We start from the raw sequence: 24,751 nt of genomic DNA, 5'->3' as shown, positions 1-24,751 counted from the left end.
TTTCCTGTTCTTTCCTGACAAACAGCTACATGTATACGTGCATATACTAATAAAGCTGCGTTCAACACAAAGAAGTACATCAACTAATCAATTGATTGTACGACCAGAGAAACCACTCCCAGTTTGTGTGAAATGAATCACCGGGCGAGAGAGTTTGCCGGTCCATCGATGACGTCCGTAAGAACAGGGACATCGAGGACAAAATGGAGTCTCCCCTTCACCGAGGTGCTGTGTCTCTGATTATTATGAGCGGCACATGACGCAACATAAAAAAGGTCAATTAATCAAAGACGACTCTATCCGCGGTGCTGCAACATGGCACCAGTGACTGTGTCACGAGGAGTCTGCATGTGAGAATGGGAACCGTTCCTCACTGAGAATAGACTGATGATTCATAGACCCTCTGACTGCCAGGTGTGCCGTGGTCTCCGCAGAGAAAGAGACCGAAGGCTGGCAACCAGATTATCCACACCTCCTCGAGCTCATCATCCCCTTTCGGCCATAAGACAAACTAAAGGTGACTAAAGGTACTTCACTGAGGGTTTATCTTAACGTATCTTAAGATAAGAGGAACCTAGAATAATCTACTTAAGGTATCTCACACATCCCCCCGCCCTCTCGTTCCCAGTGATTCGGTCGTAGTGCCACCCTGCTCATTAATAACGACCACAGGGAGGGCCTGCGCCCTCTAACGACCAGACAGCCTGCAAGGTCACGGCCGCCCGGTGGGGGGGGGCCGGGAGCCACATCCAGCTGTCACGCTACGGGCCGCCAGATGGCACCGCAGACCCCACGTGGTGAGGGGGGCAGGGAGGCTGCTTGATCCCCTTCTCGCCCGGGAATGGAAGTCATCGCCTTAGATAAATAGTAAACGGGCTGCATTCATACTGCGCTTCCCTAACCAGTGGCCACTCAAGGTGCTTTACAACACTGCCTCACATTCACCCGTTCATGCACACATTCACACACCGACGGCGGAGTCGCCACGCAGCCAGCTCGTCAGGAGCAGTTAGCGTGAGGCGTCTCGCTCAGCAGGGACACCGCGGTACTGAGCTAGGTGGACCCAGGGATCGAACTAGCAACCTTCCGGTTACAAGTCTGCCCGCTCTACCTCCTGAGCCACATGCCGCCCGAGAGAGAGAGAGAGAGAGAGAGAGAGAGAGAGAGAGAGAGAGAGAGAGAGAGAGAGAGAGAGAGAGAGAGAGAGAGAGAGAGAGAGAGAGAGAGAGAACAGCTAGCCACCTCTCACCCTCCAATAGACTGCTAGTTAAACCCACTGCTGTTTCGACGGCCTATGTGGGCGCCAGGCCCTGCCGGTCTACACGGCCGGGCCTGACCACCCCCAGGTCACTCTGCCCGGTGGGTGAGGGCTGTAGCCCGGGAGAAAGCGAAGCCAAAGATACGTCTGAAGAGCCAAGAAGTTGACGTCAGACACTAAAGCATTGCAAAGTAAAAGATGGACAGTGGGAGAGGAAGACAATGAAGGGATTAAAGGAAATCTCAACCTGCAAATAAAGAAGTGGTGGTGGAGGAGGTGGAGGTGATGGTGTTGGTGGAGGCGGGGGTGGTGGAGGTTGAGGTGGTGGTGGTGGAGGTGGTGGTTGAGGAGGCGGAGGGCGTGATGGTGTTGGTGGAGGCAGTGGAGGTTGAGGTGGTGTTGGTGGAGGAGGTGGAGGTTGAGGTGGTGTTGGTGGAGGCAGTGGAGGTTGAGGTGGTGTTGGTGGAGGAGGTGGAGGTTGAGGTGGTGTTGGTGGAGGCAGTGGAGGTTGAGGTGGTGAAGGAGGTGGAGGAGATGGTGGACGAGGTGGTGGGGCTGGTGGAGGTGGTGGTGTTGGTAGAGGTGAAGGTGGAGGTTGTTGACGCGGTGGTGGAGGAGGAGGAGGAGGAGGAGGAGGAGGAGGAGGAGGAGGAGGAGGAGGAGGAGGAGGAGGAGGAGGAGGAGGAGGAGGAGGAGGATGGAGGAGGAGGAGGTGGAGGGCGAGAGAGGTGAGGTGAGATGAAACGATGAAGCGGTGCCAGTGGGTGAAGCGCCAGGGGTGGAGGGTGGGGGTGGGAGGGTGACGGAGTGGGTGATGGATGCGGCCAGGGCTGGTTTATGGAGAACTCTGTGATTCATGGAGTCACGTTGGGGGGGGGGGGGGGGGGGGCAGAGTGGCTGGGTGAGTCATCCGCCAACATCACTGTGCACCACTGCAGACACGCTCCGACAGAAAGGACCCAGCTCTCATCTTGGATCTGAACATTCCTGGAAGAAATCCTCTCTCTTCACATTGGGGGATTCAATGTTAACATTCTCACCAGGGGGGGGGGGGGGGGGGAAGAGAGAGAGAGAGCTCACATCGTTTCCACGCTGGTTACACTACTTCAGGTTAATGCTGTGAGTTATTTTTATACCGCACACGCATGCACGCACACGTTTATTTATCAAATAATGTCTCTAGCATATTGCAAACAAACACCAGATCCTACAATCCTTTCTGGATTATTCCTTCATTCTCAGAAGCAGTTTCTGCAGCATCAGGACCAGGCAGAGGGGGGGGGGGGGGGGGGGCATCTCTACCCCTAAATGAGGACACCACCTCGGGCCTGTACACGTCGTACTAGGGGCTGCATGACCGCATTACCATACATTATATGTACATGTATGCATGCAGCCAACAGCTGACAATTGCACTCAGCCATATCCACCACCATGCACACACCTATATATATATCTGTCTGTATCTAGATGCATTAAATTACAATTACAAGGTATTCATGCATCGGACAAATGCCATATTTCTATTATGTCGTCGACTCTTATTTATAACACGCTATGGATTTTCTTGTTGGCCGGATCAATGGATGGCACCAGGAATCCCTTATTTGGGCATACGCGTTGACACTACAACGTCCGTGGGCTGCGGTTAGAGCGCCCCCTAATGGAAGCATTAAGCCCGAACCTCTGGATTCGAAGGAGAAGCGAGCGGCAGCGCGAGAGCGGTTGGTGATGGATGAGATGTAAACCAGCAGAAGACAAGCACAGTGGGGTGCCGGCGATGATGGGCCAAGTCTCCCGCTGAGAAGAAGAAACGAGCCAGGGAAGTGACGGAAGCTCCCATCCTCTCAGCGTCTTCACATCTGGTGTGACTCAGGTACAGTGAGACCACGTGGAGCACCGGAGACTCAGAGAGACCATTGGGAGCATGTCTTCCTTCTGAAGTCGACCCTGGATTAGTGGAGACCAGCCCTACGTCTAAAGTCGACCCTGGATTAGTGGAGACCAGCCCTACGTCTAAAGTAATGAGTTACCAGACTATGAGATGGGTCGCAGGGAACTGAACGAAAGGACTCTTAACCTAACTCGAGGGCCGTTCATGCGAGTCTGCTGCCATCTACTGGTAGTTGTGCATAGTAAAAAGTATTGTTTCAACCATTAAATTTAAGGTTTGAAACGTATATTCAGGTACAAAAGAGTGGTAGGCTGCAAATTGTAGATAACAGCATGTAAGCAGTCTTCCTTGAGTACCTTCGCTCCAATGTCTGACCTATATGTCTCCTCAACGTGTACGAGCCCAAACATGACCACGGGACACTTCACACTTCGTTTAAAACCGTATTTAATGTCAGTATAAATTTACATTCAAAGGTTGAGTCATGTTCGAGAGCTTCAGAGAGTGTTAAGTCGTTGACCAGTGAGAAGTGAACACAACACAGGGTCGTTGCCCCAACACAACGAGCGATGGTCACTCAGCGATGGATTTGCTTTTCAATCAGGTTCACTTCACACTTCGTACTAGAGATGGATGTCGCCTTGCAAACTGAAAAAGGTGGCCAAATACCAATTAATAATTTAGCATGAGCCTGTTGCCGCGTCAGATCATAGGCTCATCTGTCTTGGTAACAGGATCAATTGATTAATTGGCTCATGGCTAATTAATAAATGTATCACGTGCTGAACCGGCGTTCAATATGGACCCTGTAAACCTCAAAGAGGCTCATCCTTGAAACCCAGCTTTCCTAAACTGTCTCCCACTTTCTCTCTCCCCCCGCCACTCTCGGTCGGAGATGAATGAGAAAACAGTGCACTTGTATGGCCTGTAGTGCTTGTCCACACGGTCAGGAAAACCATTGAATGAATGAATGAATGAATCCCGAGTCACTCCTTCATGAGGTGAAGAGATCGAGGCCCAGCAGCAGACAGGAAGGGACACGTTTAAAACAGTCGGTAAAACTAGTGGATCGAAATAAAGTTGTACCTATGAACCAAAGAAAGATAAAACATTGAAAATATGTTGAGGGTTAACACTTAAAATACATTAAGCATCCTACAAAGGCAACAATTACCAACATGTATGTCATAAACAAAGGAGGCGAAATAGTATTCACCGCATCCGAGTGTAAAGATAATCCCTTTTTAATTAGTCTTCCATGGCGTTACAAAAAGTAATGACAAAGCAAAGTTAACGATTACATAAAGACACTTGTTGTTTTAACACACACACACACACACACACACACACACACACACACACACACACACACACACACACACACACACACACACACACACACACACACACACACACACACACACACACACACACTTTGGAAAGCAGATTACCAGGTAGAGTGCGCCAAATAAGGAAACCAATAGTAAATGATTATATAGAAAGGACCCCACATATTTTACATCTTCGTGTGAATGTCGCCCAACCTTTTCCCTATAGCGGTTGATGCAGTTGCATACCGTGGTACCGACTTCTCCACAAGAAAACTGGAGTAAGAGTAATGAATTCTGCATCCTAAGAATTTACACTGCAACGCATTTTACATAAAAGTGATTCAAGATGGATGTTATTTTTCTCCCAAAGAGAATGTTTCCTCTCCAGTTATAAACTTGGTCGGTCCGTTGAATGATTGTCCCAGTAGTTAGAAGACAGCCAGAGTATAGCTCCCCCTACTGGCGGCTTGAGGTGTGGGACCGTCCAGTCAGGTGAAGTACGATAAGCATCGAGCACTACGATTTTTTTTCACAGTCTCACATGTGTTTCACATCGTCTGAGCGGTTGGACAAGGCAAGGCGGGAACAGTATGGTTAGTCTGTGACCTCCTGACACTACGAGACTGGTTTATCAGCAGGGTGTAGCGACCAAAGGACACAGATGATTGGCTGCCCAACGTGAAGATACGTCCGTTCAAAACTGACCCATTTCAAAATGCGCTGCAGGTGTCATTTGGTAGAAAGTCCACCGGCGTGTAGCCGCCACATTTCAAGGTCACGCGTTCACACTGAGCCCTTATTAAATTCTTGGAAACGGCCGCTTGACATTCAGAGCACAGTGGGGGGGGGGGGGGGGGGAGGTGGTGGAGCGACCGGCGGTCGGGGGGGGGCAAGGCTTTTGTCTCCGCGGTGAGCATTCCAGAGCGCAGGACCGCGGGATTGTCCCACACTTCCTGCTCCCCGTTGGGGGGCGAGGACCCACGCTGCTCTGCCCGTCAGGACTAACTCCACGGGAGCGCGCAGTCAGACACTACTTTTATAACTTGCACTACAATTCCTTTTCCCATGGTGGCCAGAGAGGCCGTTTCAGCAGGCCAAGCCACCGAGGCAAGAGTGTTTCTGCCACGGCGGCCTCCCTGCTGACCTCCTCCACGCCTGCGTTGTCCCAGTGTTCTGGTTACACCTCAACACAATACACCTTCTATATACAGGATCGAAAACTGTGAAAAAACTCCACAAAAAGCACACACTGCGTCATGAAAACACACTCCTAAGGAACCCAGAAACCAAAATAACCTACGTAAGCAAAAATAAAACATGGATGCAGAGCAAGACATGATGATCGTTTTCTCTGTAATGTATATATTGAATAAGTACAGCTATAGCAATATATCATTGTCATTATTGCCCCTAAACTCCATTGTACATTATTGAAACTTTTAAAACACGATTAAAACATTATTGAGGGTACAATTGAGGGAATTCATTCAAGGATATATGTTCAAACAAAAATCAATTTTTCTAAAATCAGGAAATGGGTCGCAATCCTGCGAGTAGCGCAAAGTGCGCTGAACACAACCACAAAAAGGGAAAGGTTCAGAGTCCACTAGTCCAACTGAGCTCAAGTCTCTGGGTGGTGAGCCAGTCGTACCTGCTCCGACACGCTGGGGAGAGATGGGATCTTCAACTCTCAACCTCAAAAGGTGTGTCCGAGAAAGGGGAGGGGTGGAGGTACTTGAGGTACGTCCTGGGTCCACTCCCCGGATCGCGGGCTGTGAATGTCTACTGCTGCTCTCGCGTGGAAACAGTCGATTATTGATCTCCTTGCAGAGCGATAACCGGAACAATCTGCAATTAATCTAAGGGTGTCTCTACCAAACATGTCGTTATATGCAATTCGTATACACAGGCACAATAAATAGACTTGAGTGTATTCAAAATAACCCACGTAGAAGTGTGTTTACTATAATCCATGTATTTACTTGAAGATGCTGACGAGTACAGTGCGACTTCAAAAGTTAATGCAAAGGTTTGGTCACCACTTGCATACAATCACAACCAGATAGAAAACCAATCACACAACGGTTTTAGTCGCCCCGTTGGGTAATTGCTAATGGGTGATGTCAATCGTTCACAGGGGGTCAAAGACGGACCTGTCAATCACGGATTTGAATGTCAGTTCCTCTGTATTTATATCGTTGGTATAAAATAACGTATAAACCTCACGGTTACCCGATACGTTTGGCTTTACATCCCATCGGACTGAGCCCAGCGAAACTAGACTTGAGTTTTGAAAAAGATTTAAGGAAAGTTGATTTCAAGTAGTCGACAGGAGGTTCCTCGCTGTGGCCTGGTAGCACTGGTGTTAAGCAGAGACGGAGCTGAAGGGACTATAATACAGTCAGTACCACTACAGTCGTGAGTTTGTTGACGTCCTTAAAGTTTAAAACTAGGCTAGCCAGGTGCGGCTCTAGGAGACTGGGGGGGCGTCTTCTTAACTAATCTTTAAAACCAGATCCAGGAACTGTTTGAGAACCGGCCTTTAGTCGACTGAATCACGCCTGGGATGTACTTTAACCTTTTGAATCACGGCTATTACAACAAGGAAAGACAACAGTTACAGGTTAAAAATTCGCCCTGGACTAGCTAGTGGCCAACTGTCAGGTAGCCAAAAGGAGGAAGCCCTTTAGAATCCCTCATAAAACCTCTGAATAAATTATTCCCTTTGAGTCCCTCGGTCATGTTGTCCTCAGAGCATTACCACCTGTTGATTATCTTAAGGACGTCAAGACTTAACCATGGAACCGGCAGCAACCCATGCAACCTCTGGCTGAACACAAAGTAGACTTGGAACTGAGCAGTCAGTAGAAACACGTCTCAAGTGGTACGAGGGGCCCTCCCACTGCCCGCCACCTTACCCCCGGTCAAGAGCTTTATACCAGTGTGTGTGTGTGTGTGTGTGTGTGTGTGTGTGTGTGTGTGTGTGTGTGTGTGTGTGTGTGTGTGTGTGTGTGTGTGTGTGTGTGTGTGGTCTATAGTCAAAAGCAGAACATGTTGTGTGGAAGTTTCCCGAGCCATAAACGCACAGTGCCTATACCCCTCCCCCCCATGACCACCCTGGTGCCAAAGTCTTTGTCACCTGGCCCCCGTCTAGGCATCCAGAGAACCTCCAGCCACTGTGGCCCCGGGCCGGTGTGTGGAGGGAGAGAGGCACTAGGCCAGGCCCATCTCCTCCAGCACACTGCGGGGGGACTCGTCCTCCTGCAGGGGGCGACAGAGGGAGAGGGTGAGAGTGAGTGAGTGAGTGAGTGAGTGAGTGAGTGAGTGAGTGAGTGAGTGAGTGAGTGAGTGAGTGAGTGAGTGAGTGAGTGAGTGAGTGAGTGAGTGAGTGAGTGAGAGAGAATAAAGAAGGTGAAAAATAGGAATATAGAAATAGAAAGAAGGGGGTAAAAGAGAAAGAAAGAGACAGACAGCATGTATGGAAAAGAAAAAGACAGAATGAAAAAGAGAAAAAACTGAAAGGAACAGCGAGTTAGAAAGTATACCGAGATACTGGAGAGAGTAAACAGAGAGAGAGAGAATGAAGAGAGCGAGAGCGAGAGCATGTATAGAGAGCGAGAGAGAGAGCATGTATAGAGAGGAAGCGCACGGCCTCACCTCTTGCAGAAGGTCTGCCTGTTCGATGGCCTTGAGGACGCTCTTTTTCGACGTGTCCTGGATCTCTCCGCCCATCAGGAACTCGTCCAGGATGAAGTAGGCCTTCTCGAAGTTAAAGATGATGTCCAGCTCGCACACCTTCACACCACAGAGACACCGGACAGAAAGGTCAGCCAGCCGCACGAATCGCAGGCGGAACATACAAGGGGTACACAGAGTTCACTTAGACTGTCTGCATAGCCCCGCCTCTTATGCACTGGTTGTACGTTGTACGTCCTGGCACTCAACAATCGTACTTAGCATTGTGTAGCATCTTATCCTAGCTATCTTTGTTGTATACGGGGAATGGGTTAACCTAGTGATAGTTAGTGCTTGGCACTTGGTTCTATGAACATCCTTACTGTATCGACAGCGACATATTGTTTTTTCTCTTTCTTCTGACAAATGTACTTATTGTAAGTCTCTTTGGATAAAAGCGTCCAAAACGCCCATGTAAATGTAAATGTACGCAACACAGGTGTGCGTCTGCTGATTAATAGTCTCACTTATACAAAAGAGGTGGACAATGGAAGGTGTTCAGAACCGAGAGTCGAGTGCTTTTGCGCCGCCCTTAAACCCAGCGAGCCTCCAGTGTTTCATTCCTGACTCATCGTTTGTGTTTGAAGGGTCTGGAAATGAACTGGCACACTCTGAGGAGTGGTTGAACGCTGTTCAGGTGATGCGAGTGTTCCTTCACCGCAGCCAGCTCCTCTTAGCAGTCCCCTAGGAAACACCTCTGGATCGTACATGTCGTTCCAGTGATTTATACACTCGCCATAAACGTCCATCATGATGTCCGTTAAACATTACTTTCAGTTTGAGGGTCTCGTGGAAGAGGGGGACCCAGAGACCAACCACAGAGGGAGGCTGATGATGGACAGGATATATAAATAGATATGGGAGAGAGAGAGACAGAGACAGAGACAGAGACAGACAGAGACAGAGAGAGAGACAGAGACAGAGACGAGAGAGGAGAGACAGAGACAGAGAGAGAGACAGAGAGAGAGACAGAGACACAGAGAGAGAGTCACAGACAAACAGACAGAGACAGAGGGAGACAGACAGAGACTCACGCTGCCAAAGTACTTGTCCAGCAGCTCCACGAAGCGGTGGATGACCTCCAGGGTGATGAGCTCGTTGTCCTGCTCCTCCACCGCACAGCAGAAGTACAGGCTGGCGTACCTGAGGAAGAGGAGGAAGAGGAAGAGGAGGAGGAGGAGGAACGCCTCGTTAGTGGAGGAACAGAGGCAGGTAAACCGCAGGACCCAATTAAACAATAATTGTCTTAATTGAAGAGAAGTTCCCTCTTCGTTAGAGGAGGGATGGGAACGAGGCTGGTGAATAAGGACCAATAGATGATTGCTCAATCAAGCAATAATTGCCACATTTCCACAACATGAATACAATGTCACACATTAAGTTTTGGTTTATTGGATATTGGAAGCATAGAGCAGTGTTATAATCCCCTGTAGGCTGAGCATTTGTTAGCCCAAAAACATTTCTGTTTACTTGTTTTCCAGCCTCTGCATTCTGCAGAAAGTAATGAGCTCTGGATGAAAGCACACTGTGTGTGTGTGTGTGTGTGTGTGTGTGTGTGTGTGTGTGTGTGTGTGTGTGTGTGTGTGTGTGTGTGTGTGTGTGTGTGTGTGTGTGTGTGTGTGTGTGTGTGTGTGTGTGTGTGTGTGTGTGTGTGTGTGTGTGTGTGTGCGCGCCACCCACTGATTGATCAGACTGCTGTGTGCTACAAGAAGCTGGCTCAAGAGTTGGTTTACACCAACAGATGCTTGCTTACCGATCCTTGATGTGTTCTGGGCAACATCCACACTTATGCACACACTGATGGGTTTATGAAGTGAAGTTAGAAAAGTGTCCTGTTTCTCACATTCTAGGGGACATAATTGTACGTTGAGATTCTTTGTTCTGAACGGTCTTTGTCGCTCAACGCCATCTGTGACAATCCACGAGAATGCCGAGAGGCTGCCTATGACACATCAATGTGATGTTCACAGCCCTGGTAGCCAGAAAGGCAGGAGTGATAAGACACTGTTAAGACACTGTGACTCTGCTAAAAATAACATCTGCAACCACATCCGCTGACATTGATGCAGAAGCTGTCGAGATGTAGCCACATTCAAGATTAAATTACTTTGCTCACTTTTGGATGTCAAACTCAGTGTTTGGTGCTTGCAGCAAGTATAATTTTTTTGGTAAATACTGACAAGTAGACTTCAAAGATGACTGAGATCAGATCTCATGCGAGGCTGACACATTTTTCCTTCAAACCAATCTTAAAATAACTTCTATAGCATGCGTTGATGATTTCGAGGATTGATCGTCATAAGGAGTAATCATTCAAATATAACACAAGTCTGATCAAAGTCTTTGCAGAGGTATGACCGGTATGACCGGCCCGGTTTGAAAAGGACCTCCGATATTCTTCCAGCACACAAAACCAAACGCAGAGCTGAAGAACCGCCACCGTGTCAGCCTGTGAACTCTAAACTCCACAGAGCTGAAGAACCGCCACCGTGTCAGCCTGTGAACTCTAAACTCCACAGAGCTGAAGAACCGCCACCCTGTCAGCCTGTGAACTCTAAACTCCACAGAGCTGAAGAACCGCCACCCTGTGAACTCTAAACTCCACAGAGCTGAAGAACCGCCACCCTGTCAGCCTGTGAACTCTAAACTCCACTCGAGACTCGCCGTATCGGTTACATGACAGCGGGTTGTCACGGTAACCCCGTCGTCACTCTGTGCCCGCCTCAGTTCCTACAGTAGTCACGCAACGGCGATACGCAGCGTTGTGTAAACACACCCCAGTGCTCCAACGCGGCCGAGAGACATTCAGTACATGACCTACCAGCGCCGGAGACGGGTGGGTGATGTCTATGATCAATCTGAATATCAGAGATATTGATCATCATAGATATTACATCCTAGCCCTAGTGCGATTTCCATTTTAGTTTTTTACCACAATGAGAAAGGGCTTTACAAGGTTCCTCCACACAGAGAAGCAGAAGCTGATATCATCTTTTCAGGGGAAGCCACGAGGCCTATCTCGTTATGAGGCCGTCCTCATTAACCATGTATGAGGCTGCAGTTTGACAGTTTGCTTTAGTAAAACTTGATAAACTAGCTTGCAAAGGCAAACGACTGACAGTTAAACACTGTTTTTGTGGGGGGTTTTTCTGTTAACAGCAGAAAGAAACATATGGCAGTGGGTTAGGAGACGGGAAATCATGACCCACAGATTAACCCATCACTTTACTAAACAATGTTAATCTAAACTAAGACTCTAGATGAATACCATCTCCTCAAGTGCTTCTTTGTGAATTAATAACGCATAAACTATGTCATCCTTTTACATTGAATTAAACTTTGCTAAATGAGTCGTGATTCATTCCTCCCATAAAACATTTCGATAGCAACAGCAAACATCAGGAAGGCAGCGTTGACCCGTGATGTCACCGGGCCAGATGACGGGCCGTCACACTGACCTCCGGCCGGTAAAGACATGACCGTCTTTAGTCATTTCTTCATAAAACAACTCACTCATTTGTTTGTGTAATCTGTCCAGATTCTGTCCACACGTTAAATGGAAATGTGCCGTCAATGTCTAGACTTAAGGATGACCTTGTGGGAGATATCCCCCTTGAAGGACATCCACCCTTTGGAAGGCGAGCGCTGGCCCAGAATGCTGCTACCTGATGTGGTACGTTCTCACACGCTCTGCTCCATGTGGGGCCTGTCCCACTAACCTTTATAGTATTTATAGGACAGACAGCGTCCTCTCAAAACACACCTAATTCCAAAACCAAATCATAACGCCAACTTTTCTCCAACATTCTCGCTATAAAACTAAAAGGATAGTCCAGTTCACCTTTCAGTAAACAGCCATAGAAACTTCAATACAAATGTAAAGGTGTGAACGTCATCATTAATACAACTAAACAGTAATGTAGGCGCTCGTAATAATCCCCTGAAAACACCACTAATACACCGGCTGGTGGCTGTTGGCAAACTTAACGTATTGGTGACCTGCTGTTGGCCTACTTCTACGACTCAAGTTCTGGAGTTGGGTGTTGGCCTTTGTTGGGCCCAAGCAGCCTCGTAATCTCCAACTGTTCTGTAGATCCACACACTCTGATGGGACTGCCTCTGGTTGCTTTACTTATCTCTGTTCCAGCGCTCCAACCTTAGAGCAGAGCCTCAGAGACTGGCCCAGACAACGTCTCACGGGTCGGAGTCACGACTGGTTCCTGTCTTTTTTATTGCAGATAACGAGCGAGTTGAAGGCAAGCCGAGAGCGAGAGAGAGCGAGAGAGAGCGAGAGAGACCCACCCCCCCACCCCCCAAACAGACCCTCTTTAGAGAGACCCACCACTACAGACCTTAGAGAAAGACCCACCACTACAGACCTTAGAGAGAGACCCACCACTACAGACCTTAGAGAGAGACCCACCACTACAGACCTTAGAGAGAGACCCACCACTACAGACCTTAGAGAGAGACCCACCACTACAGACCTTAGAGAGAGACCCACCACTACAGACCTTAGAGAGAGACCCACCACTACAGACCTTAGAGAGAGACCCACCACTACAGACCTTAGAGAGAGACCCACCACTACAGACCTTAGAGAGAGACCCACCACTACAGACCTTAGAGAGAGACCCACCACTACAGACCTTAGAGAGAGACCCACCACTACAGACCTTAGAGAGAGACCCACCACTACAGACCTTAGAGAGAGACCCACCTCTACAGACCTTAGAGAGAGACCCACCACTACAGACCTTAGAGAGAGACCCACCTCTACAGACCTTAGAGAGAGACCCACCACTACAGACCTTAGAGAGAGACCCACCACTACAGACCTTAGAGAGAGACCCACCTCTTGTAGACGATCTTCAGGTCCCTCCACTCGAGGAAGCTGCACATCTTGGGCTTGCGGGCCAGCACCACCTGCATCAGCTCCCGCACCATCTTCTTCTTGTCCCGCTCCGCCGTGGCCGTGTACCACTTCTGCAGGCGCAGCTTGCCCTGCCGGCTGAACAGCAGCATGAACCGCATCTGGGGACAGAACACCTGTTAACATCTGGGGAGAGAACCCCTGTGAACATCTGGGGAGAGAACCCCTGTTAACATCTTGAGGATCTTTTTTTTCTTTCCCTACGGGGGTTTGTACTTTGTTTATGCATAATAATTAAAAAATAAATATAATAAATATATAATGTTTCTTTATACATTGGTGGTCAAGGCGGGGCCCTATTGTTGCTAAGGCCTTAACCATAGAGTGCTGGGGGAAACACTGGTATAACATCTGGACCAATAGAACTCATGGTTAACGTCAGTGTAATACAAACGTAAAAAGCCCTTCTGTTTTGAGATGTCGTGGAGTATGAATAGTTTAAAATGCCTTGAATGAAGGGAGTTATAAATAGCTTGTTCATCCCATTCTTTCTACTAAATGATACATACATGTTAGACGTCTTCAAAACACAGGATAATATAACTGTCAACCAGTAGTACATCCCTTTTCAGATACTGTATCCGAAACCTTCCTGTAATATTACTAACCCAGTCCAAACATCGATAGGTGCACCTGTACATCACAACCCCTCTTTTCACCCGACGCACTGAGGCTAACAATCCAACCCCTCACGGAACCAGGAGTGTGTGACCGACCCACGCCCCAGAACCAGCTCCTGAATAAAGACCTGCTGTCTGGCACCACCACCACCACGCTACCGGCCCGCCCACCCGGGCCGACTGGGACCCAGTGGGAGGGGACAACTTTCTGGTAACCACAGAATTGGCAGGATGGCCAGGGGGGGGGGGGGGGGGAGTGGGTCCTGTCTGTCTCCTCAAATCTCACGGGAGAGCTGCCTTTGACAGGCTCTGCCCTTGAGAGGAGCAGCAGCAGGAGGAGAAGGAGGAGGAGTAGGAGGGAGAGGAGGAGGAGGAGGAAAAGGAGGAGGAGGAGAGGGAAGAAGAGCAGGAGGAGGAGGAGGAGGAGGAGGAGGAGGAGCAGCAGCAGGAGGAGGAGCAGCAGCAGGAGGAGGAGGAGCAGGAGGAGCAGCAGCAGGAGAAGGAGCAGGAGAAGGAGCAGGAGGAGGAGGAGGAGGAGGAGGAGGGTTAAGGGGGACTTGAACAAACGGCAGGACCAGATTTAAGTGGGCGGTTGTTTCACCTTCTTTTCACCTCACTCGTCACACTTGTATAAAACTGATGAGAAACGAAGTACAGATTTAGCAATACGCAGAGCCTATGCACGCTGCCCTTATCCTCCCATCCGGGTACACAGGGCTGAGAGCCGCGGGTTAATGTCCGCTCAGTCTATTTGCTAAAACCCATTACCTTGGATTACATTTTCCAATTAAAGAGAGCACTCATGGAGTCATCACCGCGTGTTTTAGCCCCTGCTTACAGCCCCCATCGCAACGCAGCCCTGCACACTGCAAATATTACAAATTGAGTTACGACGCTCATGATGTAATATTACATAACGGACCATCTCTGTTACATAAGGTCGTCTATATGTTTTACAGATAGAAGGAACCTTCTGGAGATCCAGGGCATGATAATGTAGAAGATACACATCGCTCAGTAGTACCTCCCGATACCTACACAACCGGTCTCATTCATTTATTCATTTGATGAACCAGTTTGTATTCTGCGTGCGATGACCCTCACACCAGAACAATCCACCTCCCCTTAACCACAGCACTCGGTCGCCAACACGGACGACAGACAAACTGCCTGCATCGGGTTCTGCCAGCCAGTCGGCTTTCTGCATCTTCCTCCTTCCTATTCTCAGCCTGAATCCTGGCAGCTCGCAAACTCTGTCTCACAGCATCTCAAGAAGTCTCAAGTGAGTCCCGAAATAACCTGAGTCTGCACGTGGACATGAGGGAACAGGAAGAGGAGGAGAGAGAGGAAGAGAAGGAGAGGGAGGAAGAGGACGAGAGAGAAGGGAGGAAGAGGACGAGAGAGAGGGAGGCAGTGATGGGAAGCAGCGATGAAAGCAGAGAAGGACAACGTGAGAGTAACATCAGGCTGGGAAACGTACCTCTATTATTTTAACAATCAGCCCTCTTCATAAGACTGGATCGAATTTAACACTTTGCACCTTTGTGGCAAAGTGCAAAAGTGTGAAAAGGCGAACGTAATGGAAAGATGCATAACTAAACTGTTCTTCGTCTAATTAAACACACATTAGACACTGATTGTTAAATCAAAATAATGTTGAGTCCAAATAATCATGAAAACCCGATAATCACAAGAGAAGCGGCTTCTGATATCTCAGGGTCATTTGCAACGACATGTACAACTGCATGTGCCAACTGCTGAGCAGCAGCCAAAAACGATTTCATATTGACAGTTTACACTGTCAACACTATAACCGAACACAAATTAAACCGTCTAGCATTCAGTTTCTAGGATAGCATATTGAATTTTAAGTTATTAATGAGCGAGGTAAAATGTCGTTTTTCCAATTACACATTAAAATCGTGTATAGGTTTTATTATCTTTGCAATCAAAACACAAGGCAGTAAAGCTACAATGGAAAATAAACACACACACACACACACACACACACACACACACACACACACACACACACACGGCCCTCACGGTGAACCATGTTGATTGAAGCTAATCGATACAGTAGAGGCCTATACATTTAAGAGGGACGCGTCAAACGATCAGACAACACGTCAACTAAACACTCAAAACGTATTACTTACGAATGAGTCCGAGCCACGTTGGTCCTCTGAGGTTCACACAACAGATAGGAAAGTTTCGAGGTATTTGGTCATTAACAAGTAGACTACTTTAATTAATCATTTATGAGCACATGGCCTGTGGAATAGCCGAGGGATTATTATATGTAGGCCTATCTGTAGGCAGTGTGCGTGTGAATTATGCAGCTATTTAGTCCAGCCTTCTTCAATAGCTCCCCACTGCTTTGTAATACAAGTTGCATAACGTCAAGTATAATTTTAAAATGCCCTCAAGTTGGGCACCTCATGTCCTTCCACAGGCTGCACAAAGTAGTCCTCTAAGTTCCGATCAGACACACAGTGGGCGGTCCAACCTGCGTTCGGTCAACGTATCGACCACGCAAATCATTCCATGGATCGGATCTACTTTTAGGAAACGTTGTGTGCAGAATGCATGAATGAATGAATGTCTTTCCAACGCCGGTACTTAATGCACCCGTACGGCCAACTGGTTTTGGAAGTTATTCTGGAAAATGGCCGGTTACCATGCGCGCAAACACACACACACACACACACACACGTTGAGTGACGTCACCAGCAGCCAGGTAACGCGCAGCACAGGTGGACTCGTTTGAGCGCCTTCCCTCCTTCCTGAAACCCTACACCTTTAGCTTTAGCTCCCGGGCTAACGTCCGGGTGCAGCAGCTTCCCCTCCGGTGTAGCGAACCCTACTCACCATTCTCTCCCCGCCGCCGCGGTCCTCTTCCTCTCAGCCCGCCTCGCGCTCAGTCGATTGATACAAAGTGTCAGTGGGGGAGAGGGGGTGGGGGGTCGACGGCTGGGGTCCGACGCGGGGGTCCCACGTTAACAGTCCATTGCCTTCCTCTGGGGTCCGACGGAGGCGCGCAGACTGAGCAGCAGCGGCGGCAGAGTCGGCGTCAGCTGTCGAGGGCTCGTTCTGCACATGCGCACTGTGGTCCTGCCAACGTGGCGTCACCGTGTCATGAATATGCAGGAGATGCAACCTGCGCGGTCGCCTGAACTGTGGCCCACTTCGGATGAGAGTGGGACACTGGGATCCCTTCGACGCTTCAGTTTGTTTTAATGATGTGGTCGAGAAATGCTTTCGGACTTCCGGCGGCATATGGATGGCGAAACAGGCTGTGGCACTGTTGTTGCCATGAGCGACGGTAAAGGATGTGGTAACCATGGTAACCCCTAAGGTAAACTCTAGGGGTGGTCTTACAGTAAACCATCCGTTGTCCTCCTGGGCGGAACGAAGCTTTTTCAGAAAGTCTGCGCTCATTTGCATGTCGCGAATGCATAGTGTGTGTGTGTGTGTGTCCTTCTATCTACACAAGAGGTCAGCATTCACCCCGGAGAGTCGCAGACACCTTTTGTAAAAATGTTTGGAGTTTAATAAATATATAAATACTTCAAAATAGAGCTGACACTTTGTATTAGTAAAAGCACTCATAAAAATATACATGCGATTGACACTGTAAAATAAAAAAAATATGCACATAAACACAAGAGTAGCAGTAATTGATGCGAAAGTAGGCAGATTGTTCAGATTAAGACTTAAAATCTAAGTGCACCCTGAGCTGCACTCTCATTTAAAGCGCAAACGTTTAATTATGTGTCTATTCCTTCATATAAATCCCTCGTTGCATTCATACTCACTACCTAAAATATAAAGTCAATCCATTTATTTAAAATAAAATCTCTTCGTAGTGTTCGTGTTGGGCTGAGACCCCTCATCATTCACTCTAACTAGACATCGTACAAGCAGAGGAGTTGATCTTATTGCAAAATATAAAAATAAACGATATGGTCAGGGTCAGTAGCAATGTTGCGGTGATGTGACCAGTTGGTTTCAGTGCTTCGGTCTCATGGCCATGCTGCTGCTGCTGCTGCTGCTGCTGCTGCTGCTGCTGCTGGTGGTGGTGGTGTGTGCGGGTGGGGGGGGGGGTCCTTTAGTACGGCTCTGGCTGGTTCACCTGGCCCATGAACAGAACGGCACCTGCAAGATGAACGCCGTTTGGATTAGGAGGAGACATTCCTTGACATGGTCCAACCTACAGACACAGATTTATAGTCTGACCCATTACACCACGCCTCATGGAGGAGGGAGGGAGGGAGGGAGGGAGGGAGCTTAGGGAAAGCAGCTCATCTGATTGGCTCCTCACCTGTGGCCTTGTGCTGGATGAGGAAGAGGAAGGGCGTGTCCAGCGCGATCTCCTCCACACCCATACGAGAGAACATGATCGCTCCTACGTGGAGCGGACACAAACACAGAACGGTTAAAGTGTGTTTGTGTCGTGTTCATGCGTGCATGTTCATGCGTTTGTGTGCGTTCATAATCCCTCCGGGTGTGAGTTTACCTGATGCTGCAGCTGCTTTGGTTCCCTCCTCGTTCACCTCGATCTTCACCCTCTGAAGGACCGCAGAGACAGACAGCCTCTCCTCAGCTGAAAGAAGAGAGAACCCAGGTTCAATATCCATCCCATAACGGTCGCCCTCACCACATTGGTGAGTGATAGCTTTAGACCAGTTTCTGTTCCCTTTCCTCCAATACAGCTCGTACGAGAGTAGGAGTTATTATTTCACTTACTGGTGATGCGAGAGAAGTCGGCCGTCGCCAGGTTGAACATTTCTCCCAGGCCCATGTTGGTCAGAACAGCCTTCAGGTTCACCTCAGAGTCGATGGAGAACCTGAGGAAAACACTCGTTAATATCGACGCCATCATCCACACCATCATCACGTCAGGAGCTCACTGCAGAGTCAGTCTGAAACCACGTCCAAGTGGTTTGTTTGATGAACAGAGGTGGAGCCAGCAGGTTCAAACAGTCCCATCACTGTGGGACACATATTTGTATCTTGTGAGCAGCCTAGGATCTCAGCCCTTAATTAAGCCTCCGCCGATTACAACCACACATTCAGCACCAACACATCATGAACCTAGCACCAACACCAACACATCATGAACCTAGCACCAACACCAACACATCATGAACCTAGCACCAACACCAACACATCATGAACCTAGCACCAACACCAACACATCATGAACCTAGCACGCAGACCAAGGAAAAGCATTGTTTTTTGGCCTGGATTCGTGCATCTCCCCAATCTCCAGCTGGCTCTTTTCTAATATACAATTTTAATTACGTGCAATATTGCTGAGATTGTATTGACTTTAAGTGTTTGTCCATTTTGTTGTTGGTCTACTGATCCGTCTGTTGACTAAGCTCAGCGCCGCTCACCTGGGCAGGGCCAGCCTCCTCTTCACGCTCCTCAGCTCGGCGCTCCACTGGCCGATCCTCTGGCTGCTCAGCTCGGCCACCAGCGCGCCCGCCGGCACGTCCGCCTCGAAGGGCTGCACCAGGAACATGCTGAGGGCGTCGCCCTCGTAGGGCACCTCCACCACCAGGTACTCCAGGCCGTCCGACGACACAAACTCACCTGTGGGCCAAAGGGGGGGGGGAGGGGGGTTAAGGGTGAGCTCAGACGGAGGGAACCCCAAGAACTCCGCGACCGCTCACACCGTTTCCATGGAGTTAACGTCACGCGTTGGGATACCACTTTAGTAGGAGATGTATCAAGACATCACAGAGTTATGAGGCAACATGTGGCCTCGTCAATACAGAAGCTACATTCAGTACATTTAGTTTGATTAGTCTCATACTTGAGGGATTCGTGCTCAACAACTACAGATTGCCAATCGTTGATTATGGACCGCATTGCACTCCTGGCCATCCCTGGAAGGAGCGGTCCCCCATCTGGGGGGCTCGGGTCAGGGGGGGCTTCATAAACATATGGCCTTTTAAGCTCTTTGAGACTGTACCTGTGATCAAGAGTAGCGGCCCTTAAGCTACATCCACCAGTCTCCGTATTAAAGTTAGGCGGTGTGAGCCGCCCTCGACCCCTCGGAGGCAGGGCTACCGAGGCGGGCCTATCGTAGCAGAGGCGGGCCTAAAAGGAGCGGGCCTAGGGGAGGTGGACCTATCGTAGCGGGACCTAACGGAGGCGGAGCCTACCGTAGCGGAGGCGGGACTATCATAGAGGGAGGCGGGCCGAAGGGAGGCGGCCTATCGTAGCGGGAGGCGGGCTTAAGGGAGGCGGAGCTATCGGAGGCGGAGCCTACCGTAGCGGAAGGCGGCGGTGAGCCTCATCATGGCCACGGGGACGCTGCTGCCATTGGCGCAGTGGAACATCCTCTCCTGGGTCAGCTTGGGGTCAAAGGGCACCTTCCACAGCCCCTGGAAGTGCAGCGCGTTGAGCAGCACCAGACGCGTCTCGTCTGTCAGGGCGCCCGGCGCCAGGAACTGGGGGATCATACCTGGGGGGACGGAGGGACAACAGCATAAGGGCTGACGTTCAAAAGAGGCTGAGAACGAAGACTAAAAGTTACGGCAGCCGTGTGCGTGAGCATTTCTTTATCGGGTGTGCGTGTACACCAACTCGTCGATGAAATAAAAATTATAAAATCTTAAAAAAGAACCATCATGCACATGCTAGCTATGCAGCTAGCTCCATGCTAGCATGTAGCCATCATGGAGCTAGCATACATAAATGAAGTTCCCCGCCATAATGCATTAGCGTAGATTCAAAAGTACCATCATACACATGCTAGCTATGCAGCTGCAAAGCTAACATGTAGCTAGCATGTGTAAAAAAGGTTTCTCCCCCCCCCCATAATGCATCAGTGGGATCGCCGCTGCCCCGTCAGTCTGTCCGTGCGTGACGTACCGGCGGTGCGGTCGGACACCCAGGCGTTGATGACGTCCGTGGCCTGCTCCGCGCGGCTGAAGTCCACCTGGTGCGGCGCCGTGCGGAACGCCTTCAGCAGCGCGCGGCGGAACCCCGCCTCCAGGCCCAGCAGGCGCTCCACCATCACGGCGCTGCTGGCCTCCAGCCCGCCCGCCGCCGAGAGGCTCTGCTGCTGCCGCCGCTGCTGCCGGCTCAGCCCGCGCTCTGGAGGGACGACACAACGTTAGCCTCGGTTCACCCATTCCCCGTATGCAACACAGACAGCTAGGATGAGACGCTACGCAATGCTGTTTTTAAGGACGCACAACATACAATAAGTGTGTTTGAATATTAGCCTCATAGCATAATAGTTGGCCAGGTCATATTCTAAGGTTTATCTTGTGTTCAGTGAATAGTGTCAAATATAACTGATGACTCAGGCAGATGGTGATTATGGAATGTAAAAAGCACTCTGATTGGCTTAGGATATAGCCAATGAGGCGCAGTGGATCGGCAGCGTCAGGAGAGCAGACTTGGGTTTGCCCTCACGACGGGCTCAAATACGACATAGGCAACTACGTTAATGGCAAACTAAATCAAAACCAACGAGCTAATGTCCCGACCCTCTTGTCTCTGCTCTCGGGTCTCAGCCGACGGCTTTACCTCCCTCCCTATCAATGAGGTGTATTATTATTATTATTAATTACCTTGCAGAGAGAAGCCCATGGCGGAGCGCAGGGCCTTGCGAGTGGATCCCCCCGCTCCCAGCTGGACCATGCCCAGGAGGGTGGCCACCCCGTGGGGGGAGAAGGCCAGGTTCTCCCCCCGGGAGGCCGCAGCCCCGTCCGCCATCTGGGAGAAGACCCGCAGGCCGAAGTCCGTCTGTCTGTCCTGCAGGCTGCACAGCGCGGCCACGCAAAGGGACACCAGCAGGAAGGCACGCACGCAAAGCATTCTGGGTAGTGGAGGAGAAGTGACAGCTCTCAGTTTAGGACTCACACAGAGAACCAACACTTCTCTTTGAAGCAATCTGCTGAAACAATGAATGGTTGGTGTCAAATCCGACCGGTTTTAGCTCAGAATAAAATATGCTTTTCAACCACAAACTCAAATTTAATAACCGGATATAGTAACCAGCCACTGTGCGGTTATTAAAAACATCCCAAGCCATAGATTGTATTGGAAGGACTCAACAAGGCACCCATGCTGGCCGATGGAAACCCAGCCCGTGAGTCACTCGTGAGTCAGCCCAGGGCTTCCTCTGGAAAACCGTTAGTAACAGGTAGCTGAGAGTCCACTGGGAGGGCGTTGGGACACACTGGTCTGTTGTGTAACCAGCCTCCCTCTCATTCGACCACCGACACCATGAACACACAGCCGTGAACACACAGTGGGTCCAGCGGCTCTGACTAACTGGGCCGGAGTGCGTCGTGTTGAACCACAGTAAGCACAGTCAACATTGGGCTGGTTTTTCCATTTCCTAATCTTGGCTTTCGAAACACCCTGAATATAGTCTTCAAGTTAGGAGAGATTATGTAACACAACTAGCAATGCCCGACGGTGATGACATGTGCCTCTAGACAGCACCCAGGGGTGTGCCCTCACCCAGGTGGCAACGGCCTGGCTGTACGCCCAGCGTAATGTGGCTCACAAGAGTCAACAAAAGATGACGCATATCAAGGACTAGTCGTATTCAATATAAATTATTATAGGAAAATGGCTTTGTATCATTTTGCCATGCTTACATTTGCAAATGATATGCTGTCCAATACTCCTAACAAATGGTCAAGGCCTCCATCGGTGTAGTAGGGGTGGCACAGGTGTAGTTTATCAAGTTAATTGTCGGCCTGTAGGCAGTGCCCATAATTAACATCGTGAGACACACCTGTGTTCACCCTGTTTCCCACCCTGATGCAGGCAAAGAGTCTGTTCAATTAGCAACATGAAAAACATCTGCATACAGAGAACAAGACATGTGAAATAAAGTTGGAATAAATACACTCAATTATCTTAGGAACATGCTTCCAGATGCTCACCTGGTACTCGTGTTAGTTAATGCTCCTTGAATCTTGGACTTGCAAATGTAACAGCGGCCAAGAGTCGGTTGGGTTGTAGGAGAGAATCCTGCGGTTGTGGTGGAGGCTGATGGCTGCTGTGTTCCTCTGACTCTGTGATCCAGTTTGTTTTCCTTGGTTTTATAGCCCTGCTCTGAGGCCCCTCCCAGTTCTTCAAAATGACAGTCAGACACAGAACACAGACACACACACACACAAAAGTTATTACTGAGGATGAGGTCATCTGTCAGGGTCTGGTCTGGGCAAGCATGCTTTCATGCTCTGAGGAAAGTCACTCTCCACATGTTCAAACCCTGATTCACTAGAGAGAGAGAGCAGAGCACATGAGGAAAACCAATCTCGCCCATGTGTTTTTCTTTCTCCTATACTCTCTCTCTACACACACACACACACACACACACATGCACACACATATTAAATGCAATGAGGCAAGTCAGCCGTGCTCAATGTGCTAACAAGAAAACAACCTCTCAGTTACCACGAAAGTGGGGACACACACACTACACACACACACACCCACACAGACCTCTTTGTCAAAGGTCATTTCGTCCTGATGATTCAAAAAGTCAATGAAATAGATGAAAGGGGAAACTGATGGAAAGAACATGAGACACGTCAGGTCATGACTGGATGATTGACGGTTTCAAGTCAGCCTGCTATCGCCAGAGCTGGGCTCGATGATTCACAAGTGTGTGCAAAGGGTTTGACCTTAATGCATTGGACTCTTGATTATTACAACTATGCATTGCAGCATGCAGCCTTGGCGGGAATCGAACCCACGTCGCTTCAACGTGTCCTGCCTACATGGTGAGAGCAGTGGCTGGTTGAGCCACCGAACTGACACATATTAATCAGCCAATTATCAATTAGTGTTAATTAATTATTGTTTAACTGCATCCACCACACCTACAACTACTACTACTACTATTATCTACCTACCTTTTTACTTTAGAAAAAAAAGATTTATAGTTATTTCCCTCAACTCTTCCCGCTCCCCCCTATTCAGAGGTGTGTGCGTGCGTGCGTGCGTGCGTGCGTGTTTGTGTGTGTGTCAGACGGACATTCCAAGTTTTCGGTTCTCCGCTTCCAGCATTCCTTGTCGCACGACTCACAGGAGGAACATCTGGAGTCAGGACGGGAGACTGACTTATTCCTCCTCCTTAACTCCCAGGCTCTTAAAATAGCTCCTCAGACCGATGACACCAAGGCCCCAGTCAGAGCTCTTATTGTTCCCGTTTGAAGTCCAGACAAACAAACAAAACACAAAACAACGAAACATAAAGAAAAACCACCAAGGCTTATTTTTTTAAGACAAAATTTACGAGTTCTGGATTTTTGTGGGTTTGGGATGATGTCATGATTGGTCAGGTCCCAGTTATTCGTGTTGCATTACCGCCTCCGAGGGGGTTCATGGACCCACGCCAGCATGGAATTCAGCAACCCCCCCCCCCCCCACCCCGACCCTAAAAGGAAAGGAAACCCACAGAACCAAGTGAGAACAGATCTAACACGAGAAGGGACACGCCACGGCCTCCCTGAGGATAGAGAGATGTCATGCTGTTGATATGTATCCCTGAAAGAAATGTCCGTTCATCTCTATATCTTGATACTTTCAAGTATTTACAGCTGCCCTCTTGGGTTTTGTTAGATTTCAGCTTATTTTTTATTATTATATATTTTTTTATTTTTTGTTACTAGACTCTGTGTGGTGTATTTTTCGTCGTAGTAATTCTTGAAGTCGAATTCAAAGCAACTTGACGGGTTGGATCAGAGGGTTGAATATAGATGGTTTATTCCAGGATGTAATACAGCGAGATACAGACTCAGGTTGAATAATCTATAGTGGACGTTTGAGGAGCAGTTTCGAGACGTGTTCCTCGGCTGTCGATCCCTCTTCTCACCGAACCAAAAGTTTGGGGCGAGTATTTATATCAAAGAAACGTGAAGAACGTGAAAACAGACGCACTCTCAGCCTTGATAAGGGATATGGCCCTGGCTATGTCCCAGACGACCAGGT

At 49.1% G+C, this 24,751-nt stretch overlaps 2 protein-coding genes across 4 annotated transcripts; both read right to left on the bottom strand.

Annotated features, from left to right (window-relative positions):
* Window positions 1–5,333: 5,333 nt before the first annotated feature.
* On the bottom strand, window positions 5,334–16,825 carry ap1s1 (adaptor related protein complex 1 subunit sigma 1). The gene is made up of 5 exons (XM_056575549.1): window positions 16,643–16,825; window positions 13,074–13,252; window positions 9,253–9,361; window positions 8,141–8,278; window positions 5,334–7,744 (listed from the first exon to the last, which is right to left on the bottom strand). The coding sequence occupies exons 1-5, from the start codon at window positions 16,643–16,645 to the stop codon at window positions 7,697–7,699; spliced, it is 477 nt and encodes a 158-aa protein (XP_056431524.1). The 5' UTR covers window positions 16,646–16,825; the 3' UTR covers window positions 5,334–7,696.
* Window positions 16,826–17,269: 444 nt separating this feature from the next.
* serpine1 (serpin peptidase inhibitor, clade E (nexin, plasminogen activator inhibitor type 1), member 1) lies at window positions 17,270–22,887 on the bottom strand. Of its 3 annotated transcripts, none has more exons than XM_056576013.1 (9): window positions 22,696–22,887; window positions 21,367–21,614; window positions 20,660–20,884; window positions 20,055–20,249; window positions 19,174–19,372; window positions 18,521–18,621; window positions 18,291–18,377; window positions 18,096–18,179; window positions 17,270–17,929 (listed from the first exon to the last, which is right to left on the bottom strand). In XM_056576013.1, exons 2-9 carry the CDS (start codon window positions 21,611–21,613, stop codon window positions 17,883–17,885), a joined length of 1,185 nt encoding a protein of 394 aa, XP_056431988.1. In that variant the 5' UTR covers window position 21,614; window positions 22,696–22,887; the 3' UTR covers window positions 17,270–17,882. The 3 variants fall into 3 exon arrangements, with proteins under 3 accessions (XP_056431988.1, XP_056431987.1, XP_056431985.1); XM_056576012.1 differs by lacking the exon at window positions 22,696–22,887 and adding an exon at window positions 22,265–22,681 and having other exon boundaries at window positions 17,284–17,929; XM_056576010.1 differs by lacking the exon at window positions 22,696–22,887 and adding an exon at window positions 22,405–22,681 and having other exon boundaries at window positions 17,284–17,929.
* Window positions 22,888–24,751: the final 1,864 nt, after the last annotated feature.

The sequence above is a fragment of the Gadus chalcogrammus genome, chromosome 17 (genome assembly GCF_026213295.1).
Source record: "Gadus chalcogrammus isolate NIFS_2021 chromosome 17, NIFS_Gcha_1.0, whole genome shotgun sequence".
Taxonomy (NCBI): Eukaryota; Metazoa; Chordata; class Actinopteri; order Gadiformes; family Gadidae; genus Gadus; species Gadus chalcogrammus.
The sequence above is the reverse complement of the archived record's forward strand: the minus strand, read 5'-3'. Positions and strand labels throughout refer to the sequence as shown.